The following is an 11,613-nucleotide window of genomic DNA, read 5'->3' as shown; positions in this document are numbered from 1 at the left end:
CGCTCTCAAGCCCTAATTATTGTTCTTATATTTTCGTTTCCCAACTCAACGAGTTTAGATAGTAATTAACAGTCACTAGCGAAATTCTCCCTCTCTTCCACACCAAGAACATTTATACTCAGCGATGTTTGCGACCGGACTATAATCTCAGAAATTAGACCCTTAAGAGGCAGCACCCTTATCACAATTATCGCCTCTTTTAAAATACTGATGATGCAGGAAGCGATGTTTCTGTAAGGTTTACTTTTTTAACCATAACCTCATATCAAGTATAGTTATGAGGAAACTTAGAGTACTTCAACGCGTTCTGTTTTGTCGACTCAATATGTGTAGGTAGTTTTGAAACCCTTACCGCGCCCGTGACTGCTCCTAAAGCAGAAACTGAATCACTTCATGAGTAATAGGAAATCATTGACAATGCAGGAAGCAGGAGGAAGAAGAGATTTTTCTGTTCGGATGAACATAAATCATCATTGTTAGTTTTAGAGTTTTACTACCGGATTTCAGCAACTTATTGTTCGCTCTAGCTGCTTAATGTGATGATAAAGTTGGAGCGTGAACGTCGCTCAATAATACAAGTTAATCCTGCTTCAAACCAACAAAGCTTATTTAAAATAGGCTCGTCTCTCAATACTCTTGTTCCTAGCCGAGTGACTAAAATTTAAGACCGAGATTTTTAGTAGATACATTTAATTGTGAACTTTATTTCAAGACTCCTTACGAAATCTAGTATGCTGCATCGGCTTTGACGCCCTTTCGCCCTAACAGCACTGAATTTCAGTCGTATTGAAGTATACGGACTAGTTATTAGATATAATACGTTTGTAATTCATTCTTTGTACAGTCAAAGACGTTGCACTGATCCATGATGGCAAGTTCGACTAACTTGATTTACTTTGGGATAATACACCTTATTTTATCACTAAAAATATGTAATATAATACGTTTGTAATTCATTCTTTGTACAGTCAAAGACGTTGCACTGATCCATGATGGCAAGTTCGACTAACTTGATTTACTTTGGGATAATACACCTTATTTTATCACTAAAAATATGCTTACGTGCGGATATTTTGTGAGTTGCGTTGTATTTTTTCCAAGCCCCGAAGGCATGAGTGAAAGACGGAAACAACACAAACGAAACCATGACCAACAATAACATCTGTAAATATGAAAGCGATCTTTGCATTTCACAGTTCATATAGTTCACACAGTTCACATAATTTGCAGTTCCCTTATGAGTTTCATAGATTCACAGTCATATAACATCTGCTGCGCTGAAAAGTTATTTTCCCAAGAAGAAAAGCCTAAAAACCACAGAAGAAAAAATCAAAGTTTGGATCGTTTTCTGAAGCCTTTTTTTTGCTCTGCGCTCTGACCGTATTTTTGACCCTGATTTACAGAGTAATCCATTGAAATATTACACGTTCCGATGCCCTAAAAAGGCAAAAAGACGTCATAGTGGAATAAAACAAATTTGTATAGCTTCTCCTCAATTGATTCAAGAGACAGTTGCCGAGTTAGAAATAACATATTTCTTTGAGAACTATTTGTAATCCACGCCGTACACGAACTGCTATTAAAAAAATGATTAGTTTGCACTGGAGCTCATTAGGAGCTTTGAATAAAATTTGGTTACATCTCCAATTTCAGTGACCTCCTCCTCCTAAATTAATTACAATCGAACGAATACTAAGATATAAAGCGATTGTTCTTTTCAGTCCGCTCCACGCTACTTCTTTTCTTTTAATTCAAAGTGAACGCTCTCCGCCTCTGGTTTTTTGTGGTAAGAAACAGACGCTCCACCTTGCTTATTTGGTCTTCTAGCTGGCGTAGGCGCTGTTGGAGGAGAAAGTAGCCTTGGCGGACGTGTCCTCGGTAGCGGTACTGGTTTCAGTTTGGGTTGAATCTCAGCCTCGTGTAACTCTTTGAAACGTTCCAGTGCTTTTCTTGCTGTCAGCCTGGCACGTGGATTTTCATTCCAGCAAGTAGTCATGACATGTTGCCATATTTCATATGGATGAAATGTGCCTTCGGTGTGAGTAGGTCGACAGCCCTGTCTCACCTTTTCGAGCTGGTGCGATCCGCAGGTTGTCATCGCCGTTTGAAAAGCTGTCTCACCATACCATATTTCCCAAAGTACAAAGCCAAAACTATACATGTCAACTTTCCTGTTGTAAATTCGACCCTCCCACACTTCAGGGGCCAGGTACAGAAAGGTGCCGACTGTTGTACCTGTTATTTCTTTTTCATGTTTAGCGACTCCTACATCTGCAAGTTTCACTTGCTCGCCTTGTGTCAGCTATAATGAAATATGAAACTCAGTCACAAAGAATCGTAATGAACAAAGGAAACAATAAATGACAATGTCACGTTGGTGCTTTTTTCGTGGATTACAAGATCATGTTTCATGGTAATGAACACCAGGCGCGACAAAGGTTAAGACTTCTTGTTAATCATTGTCGACCAATTAATTTTGTTTACATGGCATGCAATCTTCTGCATGAGATCTCACGCAAAATTGTAGGAAAACGGGTGGTTGATTTCCTTAATGAAAAGCACGCAATTTTCATCACCAAGACATCATTTCCAGCCACTAGAAACCAAAATTGCCTCTCCTCCCCCCCACCCCCCCAAAAAAAACCACTCTTGAACTAGTAAAGAGCACGACATGTAGTGCGTCTATAGGCTACAATATTTTCGAAAAAAAGGTCGGGGGGGGGGGAGAGGCTATGTTTTACTGAGGAAAGGAAATAGCCCTATACGTGTCGGTAAAAACAGGTAACTGACACCCTAACTTGGAAATCAAAGTTCAACTCAGTACACATTTACCAGCAGATTTTCCAGCTTTAAATCTCGGTGAACAAATCCTTCTGAGTGGATATAATGCAAGGCCTCTAGGATATGTTGTACCCAGGATAAGACCTTTTTCTTGACTGTGTCGCTCGACGATCGAGCGGGTGAATCCTCGGGATGGGCAAGTACGCGATCTCTGAGAGAGCAACTGCAAAGCTCGAGGACGATCATCACTTCAGTACCGTTGGGGCTGTGGTGCAAATTGGTTCCATAGAAACCCACAATGTTTGGATGGCGCAGTTTTCTAAGACAAAGATAAGAGGCTCATTGCTATTAAACTTATAGGCAGCAGGGACACAATCGTTTTTCAATCACATGTGTAGCAAGTTATAGCATTTCCGGCTCTAGACACTGCAAAAACTGGTATAGGACACCACGCACGACAGTTGATCTATCAAATGAACACAACTGCATGAGAGAAAATGGTCTTTTGATGCACATACCTTAAAGCATGTTCCTCGTCTACGAAATGCCTCACGTTTTTACTGGTAAGCGGGTCAATGTACTTCTTGATGGCCACGATAGTCTCTGGCGATTCTTTGCGACGAAGAACGCCTTTGAACACTATCGAGAAGCTGCCTCGTCCAATGACAGGATTTCCGAAATCGCATTCTAACTCTTCTCTTGCAAAATCCGACTGCCTGATCTCTCGCAGAGAGTATACAGTTAAATCCCGTCTCAGAGATTCCAGCTCGTCGTTTAAAGGCTCGTAGATCCTCCGAATCTCAGTATTGCCTCTCGTGTCTTCAAGTAGCTGTTGATAGATCAGCTCGTCACCTTCCCTCAGCTTTGGAATCTTCTTCTTGATCTGTCCCAGGTACAGTACGGCGTCTTCCAGTTGTTCGTTGATGAACGGAAGCAAGCGGTCTCGAGTAGAAATAACTTTGAGACATTTCCGTGATCGCTTCGACATGTAGGCACATGGATCATCGCGGAATCTATCCAGTTTGGTTTTGTAGTGGAGCTTCTTTTTAAGTTTGGTTCTGAGCATGCTAAGTGGAGACCCTACCACCACTGGTGCCAATCCTTGCCGAAGCCATGGCGGAGCAGTAATCGTTTTTAATCTTCCTCGTGCTTTAGATCGTTTCAAATTTTTTTCACCCTCGTCCTGTGGAAGGTCACCCTCCGCTTCGTCGACGAAAAAAAAATCTTCCGCTACTTCGCGCATTTCTTCCTCCATTATATCATACTTTTTGCAACAATGTTGGATCAATGACACTCGAGCTCTGTCGAATTCGTTCTCTTCGTTTTCCCATTGCTGGACAAATTGATGTGTTCTCTCTGAGATGTACTTTAACACCTCATTCTTTGTATCCTGCCATGTTCCAAGGGGTTTGGGTACTTCATCTTTAGACCAGTTGCAAAAACGCGAAAAAGTTCCCTCTGAATTAAAGTGCAAAGCTAGTTTCTTGAGGATGTCTTCAAATATTTTCGACTGATGCTCGCTAAGTTCATCAAATATACGTTTCTGAGAATTCTGCAGCTCTTCCATGCGGCTTAACAATCTCTTGATTTTTTCCTCTGTTTTCTGATGAGACATTTTTGCTGACTTCAGTTTTATGCGGACTTGACGAGACATGCGATCGAGGAGATCCTCCAGCCATCTGATGAATAAGCATATAAAAAATTGTTTGATGTCATAATTACAACTGCTAGACAATTAAAATAACCATACCAATTCATAAGACATGGACTTTGTTCGTTTGTCTTACGATAGAGTCACTTACGACGTAGATCGCGACGTTTCGACTGCAATACTACTAATCTTCATCAGGCGATGAGGTCGATTGCTTACGCGACGCTATTTGTAGCACGTTGGTACGCTGCTATTAGTGCATTTCGATCCTCATTATTATTCCGGTTGTTAAATGGTGTTCCCTCATAGGTTCTCATAAATCGGCTGTTGTGTTGTTTGATCGTGGGTATCCAAACTTCGGGAATGTCGATTCCGATATCCCTATTGATGTTGTTAGGATGAAGTATTATACGGATAGCCTCTTTGACCCTACGTGTGTACCAGTGGGGTCACGATCAATAAACTTAACCTAACTCCAAATAGGAATATACCCCGTTTCGTTAGCCCGCTCCGAAACCGCAAGAGGTCTGAGCACGAGTAAACCGCATGTCTCTGTCATGTTCTCGCAAGACAAGCAGTATTGCAGTCGAAACGTCGCCATCTCCATCATAAGTGACTCTATCGTCCGACAAACGAACAAAGTTAATTGATGTCTCCTTAATGACATATTTATTCTAATTCTACTTTATAATCGAGCTTTAACTTCCATCTCGAGGCTTTGTCTTTGTTGGGTATTTGATACAATATAAATATTCAAGGCCTCAACTTAGAATTATTCAGAAGTCTACCTACCTAGCATTCATCTGCAGATTATTCTTCATGGACGAAACTAAGAGATTACTAATCCCTGTTATTAGGTTACTGAAATCCTCTGTCACTACCCCATAGGTCTGAGCTAACTGCGCGGTTTTGCACGACAAATAGACAATCTGCGATTTCGGATCCAGGTTACCAAGTATTCTTGTAAGCTTTTCGACCGTATCCCTTTTCACCTCTTCGCATTCATTGTTCTCAACCAAATCCCATTTGTTGCAGACAAACAACGCACAGGCATCTGAAAGTGACAAATCCAAGTTGGCGTTTTTCCTCAGATTTTGAGCACACATGAGTAGCTTTCCCAACTTAAAAGACAAAAGAAAAATCAGATAAGACCCAGGAATATTGACACAGCATTACAAACTTCATATTCAACTCTTAGTTAATTAGTTCTTACACCTATGCGTGGCAAATATGGTCTGACACGAAATGTTTCAACTATCCTGCGCTCGCAAATATAGAGCCAATTACTAATGGGATATTATAGAAAAATTCACTGCCTGACGAGTGAATTCCATGTTAAATTTCACGCTAAAAACCGATATCGCACGAATCCCTCGTAATTGAATAAAAATAAGAAAAAAAGGAAACAGTAATGTATTGTTTTTTTTTTGTCCTGAGCTCACGCCCCAAAAAGCCATTTCAAAGTCAACTGTCAGAACTGTCAACACGTTAGCGAATAGGAACAAGGTCAGTCGTACACGTTTGAATCTTATTATTAAGTTATTATAAAGTTATCGAAGTTCGATAACTTTATTTGTACCTTGTGCTTGTTTTTACATTTGTTTTCAAAAATTTCAGACAAACCTCACGCGATCTTAAGAATAATAGTGGTATTTCACTGAATTTACATGCCGTTTATCTCTAACATCTTTTTGCAAATTTCCAAATCATTTGCTCGAGAAGGAAAATGATTTAAACCTTTTACATCTTTGCTGACAAAACTGAAAGAAATGACGTGTCTAAGCGAAAGCATTGAAAATTTAACATCGCTATTAAAGGTATTTAGTCCTTCTACTTTATATATGACAATCGACCTTGGCACTTCTTCCGTTGTCGCTTCTTCGTCTCGCTCGGTTGAACTATTGCTTGCCATTTTCTAGGCCGTGTTCACAGGATTTTCTTACTTTCTCGTTGTGGCGAGCGAAAGAGGTTTTTTTATACCTCTCCAAGAATTTTTAGTTCATTTCAAGATAGGGAAGAACTCTGGCTCACTTTGAAGAACGCGTTTGTTCGTTTTTGGCTCTTCAAAAGGTGACCAACCTGTTTGGTTTCCTTTAACGATGCTTGTTTGGTTTTCCTCGGCAAGAACTGTCGTTTGGCTTTCTTCCCTCGTCTCTGCCATTTTTTCTTTTTTCTTCAATGCGTTTTCTAGTACTTTTGAGTGTGAGAGGTTTCCTCAAATTTTCTAAAAATTTTAATTTTAATTCAAAATTTGGCAGACATTCATTTTCTGTAAATTTGTTCTTTTACAACGTGATATTTTTCGTAGCACGAGTTGCATTTTTGTTTTCAAGATAGCAACAATTTTTGCTCGCGACCCACGTCAGCAATATTCCTTCATGCACAAGTGCAACTCCACGCTAAATATCTTCTCTTCGATAGCCAACAGACCGCGAGTTTAACTTTAGCTATGCGATTCTTCGGAAAATACCTTTCATTACGTTATATAAACAATAGCCTCTATTTGGCGCAAAAATATCCACGGATAATTGTCCATGGACATTATGTGTTCCAAAATGCGAACAGTTTTCCGAGAGCGAAGCTCGAGGAAAATTGTGAACTACGAGGAACAGACAATGTCCAAGGACAAACATAAGTGCATGTTTTAGCACATAATAGAGACTATTGTGTTTATTATCCAACGTGCGTGGAAAAAACTTTTACGAACAGCTTCCTGTATGCAGTGTGGAATGTCAAGTACGACTTAATAAACAAAAAAAAATCTCCCTTCTTCTGTAACAACCACAAAACCCTCTCTCGCTTCCTCATCACCGTAGCGGAAGTAAGGTTTGAAATTGGGGGATATCGCTTGAATGTCACCCAATCCTAGTTGGGGAATATTCGGTCACCTGGTATGTTTAGACCAATCGCGGGCAAGCCAAAATATTTGATGGATCATAATAAGGGTTATTCCCGAGAAAATGTATGCTGACCCATCCCCTTCCTCCCAAGTAATATTTCATAATTTTTTTGGAGAATTTGTAAATGCAATGCACCGGCTGATTCTATATAAAGTAAGCGAACCGAAGAGCCGTACAGTGTCAGGCGACACATACTTGAAAATATGACTGATAAGGATGTTATATTCCTCTAAAAAAAAAGACTAATCAGTTTAAATTGATGTTGACTATTTATGATATTAAAGAGTTGATAAAATATAGAACCTCTGTAATGCGTTGGTCCAGCGTTAGGTCTACATAAGTATAATCAAGTGGGAAAGAAGCATCTCACCATACTAATGAGCATGGTGAAGACCATTTCTATTATCTCTCTGACATTTTTAAACAGTGCTCAAAGCTGAAACTGAGATTTAGGACAACTTCTATTTTTAAGGAATTACAGAAAGCAATAATGAAACAGTACTTTGTCATCATTCTTAGGTATCATTCTCCTGTGGATGTGAGGCCCACTTTTAATGGACCTCTTCTAAACTGATTATGAATGGTAATGGACCCAGTGGAGTCCAATTTCGGTCTGTAGTCATATGAGTTATTAAAAAATCTGACGACCCCGAAGCGGGAGTGCTATTTTTAATCACGAGTATGATTACAGACAGAATTGGAGGACACTAAGACCTTTCAAAATGACAAAATTCGAGAAAGAAACTAGACGTCGGTTATCTGTTTTCATAAAAAAAACAAAAGTTAAACTGGCGCCCCCTTCTGTCCAGTTATACTGGCAACTGGTTAACTGTGCATTTAACTGTCCTATTACACTGTCCAATTACAAGCGTGAGGCGGACACTTTCCTAAATTTAGTGCTCAAATCGAGCTGGTGATAACCAGTCACGTTCGAGTATTTTGTTATAGTTTTGATCAGGTTTTTAATACCCAGTGTTTGTTGTCCTTACCCTGTCGGGCTGAATTCCTCCAGCATTGGACGTACAGAGAACGTACATGAAACAAAAGGCCCGCGGCAGGTAGTTGAGAACAAAACTACTCATGACATCGCTTTCTCCTACACCAGGGCTGTCAACGATCATTACATTTTCCTGAAATTGAAACATTAATCTGTAATAAGATTCGCTGCCCTATAATTTTTATGTGGGTTATTATTGTAGATGAGTTTATTGAAATATTATTTACCATGACCAGCATTTCTCAAAAGTTTTTTTTTTTCAAAATTTCGTCATGGTAAGCCACTACCTTACTAAGATTCTCGCACCTTTATTTAATGCATAGTAACCGAAAAAGCCATGGAATTTGGAACAAGCATTCATTAGTCCGTTTCACTGGAATTACTTTCACCTCACACACCGCTAATTTTTTGCAGAAATAAGCAATTTCAATCTCCATAATCTAACTTTATAGTTAATTCCATACAGCTACCTGCAGAGGTTTACTTTTTGGTCCTGAATTTTTTAATACCGAAATTTTGTCAGAACTTTTTTGCTTAGTCTATTAACTTCGTTAGTACCTTAAACAAAGGGTGCGGAAAAAACAGTTCAATTTTCTCGTAAGGTGCTTTCTCTCGATCTTCTTTGGCATACACAAACTTTTCTATTTGTTCTTTGAAGGTTTTCCTTCCATTATTCAACTCGTGGAATGCTGGTTCAGGAATTTTTGTTCCAGTAGGCTTGTAGTGTACACCAACCATCGGCTTTTCTCCATATTTCAGCTCGCAAATTGTGGACGTGGTACTCAATGTTTTAGAGGGAAGAAGGTCTTCTCCCAAGATGAGATTAATGACACTGCTTTTTCCAGCGCTAGTCTCACCTAATCAAGAGAGGAATTATATAATAGAAGACAATGACCAAGCATAATCGAAGCCTGAAAGCGTCAAAGCAAGATAAAAAAAACACTACCAATGAGCAAGATTTAAGTCATCTTCAACTGGCTTATCAAATTAGAGACTAAGTATGAGAGAGCATGATAACAAACAAAACAAAGGCCTAACTACCTTAGAAATTTCTAGATATTGCCCTCTCTTGCAGAGAAATATATAACAATTTAAAATAAATATTGTTGTCTGTTAACGATGACAGTGATGCAAAGGAAAGTGAATTAAGATGCTGATGGCGTTTGTTCGTAGCTTCTCGAGATGATAGCTCGTCCATAACGATTGCGACTGCATCCCAAGTCTAAGCGAACAAAGTAGTTATAATCATGACGAAACTGATGTCTCTTTTACTGATGACAGCAACACATACCTGCAACAAGAACAACATACTGATCACTTGGTTCAACATTCTGCTTTCTCTCTTGCAAAGATTTGTTTAGGTCTTCGAAGCTTTTTTGAAATATTTCCAAAAAATCCTCCTCAAACTGACCCATAAACTGCTCAGTTCTTTTGTAAAGATCGAGTAACTTTCTGCGTTTGTCAGCATCAGATTTACCAGCATCGGAGATAACTACGTGTGTCTGCAAGTAAAAAGATCTTAATCAAAATTGTTAAAGTTAGTTAGCACTAAACACATTTGATCCAAGTGAACACAAATAACGCTGCTAAACTGTTTTTTCCCATAGGAGGCCGCCTGAGTTCACGACTAATAACACTGCTAATTTTGAACACCTCGAGAGTTTCAGTGTTGTAAAGCAGCGCTAAATATGGCATGTTTGATGAGGTTTTTTTTTCGAGAAACCTATTGCATATACTTAGCTGTTGTTTAACGACTTAAACAGAAGTCACTCTTTATGTATTGAACTAGCCGGGCTACCTCTCTGCGAGTAAGCACCAGGCCCCCTTGACCCGCAAGCGATTCTTCTAAATATTCCATGGATTGCATAAATAAAACAATTGTGCAGTCTGTATAAATTCCGGGTCGAAATATTACTTCGACCACGTTCTCAACCCACGGTGATAAGTTTGAAAAAAAATTATTATTTATGGACAAAACTCTTATGGGGAGAGGGGATGCCCTTTTCGATCAGCAAATTTTGCAGTTGATGAATATTCTTTCCGAGGATACGAAGACCTCAGAGAAAAGGACTGAAATCGGCACTATTGTTTCAAACCAATAGATTTTAATTGTTGAATAGTAATGAAAATAAAGCTATCGATCTACAGTTAGGAGAACCAAATGCAACATGCGCTATGTATACCGGTATCGATAGATTCTTGCGTTGCCTCATTCTTGATCACGCATTTCATGGCAATGTTTTATGAATTTATCTCGCTATCTAGCAGTTCACAAAGACTTCAAGGAGTACAAAGCTAAATATAATTTTGAATGATAATTATTGGTGAATGATTGTAATGATTCCTTGCAGAAGCTACGGTTTTCCATTAAGACTTCCGTAAGTTGTGGTCAGTGTTGATATTTTAAAATTGAATTTTACCTCATTATGGTCTTAAACCATTCATAATATAACGCAAGAATAAAAATGGATAGATTTGCTTTAAAGCAGCAAAACAAGCGAAACAACGTGTACTCCGACAGCTTAGATTTACATATAGTCGGATAATTTACCATATTCTGCACAAATATCTGTGATGTCTGTACTAAAAAGTGTCATTGTGATCACATACCTCTCCAATCTTTCGCGACGAAGTCTCTTCCAACTCTTTTAAATGCTCACGAAGTTTGCTCTTCATCTCATCTAGTGAATATAAGCCTCTTGTTGAAAGACCGAAAGATTTCATTAATTCGCAAGCTTTTAATATCTCGTCTATGGTATCCACTTTCTCCAGCCCCGTAGACATCATGCGTTTTTGACAAAATTCTCGAGAAGTCACGTCAACAGTAGCGTATTTTTTCAAATGGCGTCAGATAATTCCCAATGCAAGTTACTTCTTTTAAAAACCCCTCGTAATGTTGCATTCATTAAATCCTAGTTATCCATTTACCAGCCTATAGAGGTCCTCAACGGGTGATTTAAAGTCGCTGTGCACTAAAAAATCCTTTTCATGGCTACAAAACTGTACAAGAGCACATGATCTGTTAACAGACAATAATACTCTTCTCAGACAGATGGCGCTCTGAAATTCAACGGTGGATCTATCTTGAGTATCCCATTAGACGCTTAAAAAGTGCCTGTACGATGCGTTTACGAAATAAGTACAAAAGGCAGTAATTCAGTTTGCAAAGATCATAATACGCATACCGCAAATGCAAAGATCATTGCTCCTTGCCTAAAGAAATAAAAAATAACAGATTTCATATAGACATAATTCTGAGAAAACTGTCATGGTTTTTCTGGGAA

General features: G+C 39.0%; 1 protein-coding gene across 1 annotated transcript; it reads right to left on the bottom strand.

The window, feature by feature from the left end:
- Positions 1–1,039: 1,039 nt before the first annotated feature.
- LOC131770080 (uncharacterized) lies at positions 1,040–11,555 on the bottom strand. Its single transcript, XM_066168517.1, has 8 exons — positions 10,940–11,555; positions 9,621–9,831; positions 8,888–9,186; positions 8,322–8,462; positions 5,225–5,553; positions 3,300–4,460; positions 2,833–3,100; positions 1,040–2,302 (listed from the first exon to the last, which is right to left on the bottom strand). Exons 1-8 carry the CDS (start codon positions 11,114–11,116, stop codon positions 1,733–1,735), a joined length of 3,156 nt encoding a protein of 1,051 aa, XP_066024614.1. The 5' UTR covers positions 11,117–11,555; the 3' UTR covers positions 1,040–1,732.
- Between the last annotated feature and the right edge of the window lie 58 nt (positions 11,556–11,613).

The sequence above is a fragment of the Pocillopora verrucosa genome, chromosome 6 (genome assembly GCF_036669915.1).
Source record: "Pocillopora verrucosa isolate sample1 chromosome 6, ASM3666991v2, whole genome shotgun sequence".
NCBI classification, from domain to species: Eukaryota; Metazoa; Cnidaria; class Anthozoa; order Scleractinia; family Pocilloporidae; genus Pocillopora; species Pocillopora verrucosa.
The sequence above is the reverse complement of the archived record's forward strand: the minus strand, read 5'-3'. Positions and strand labels throughout refer to the sequence as shown.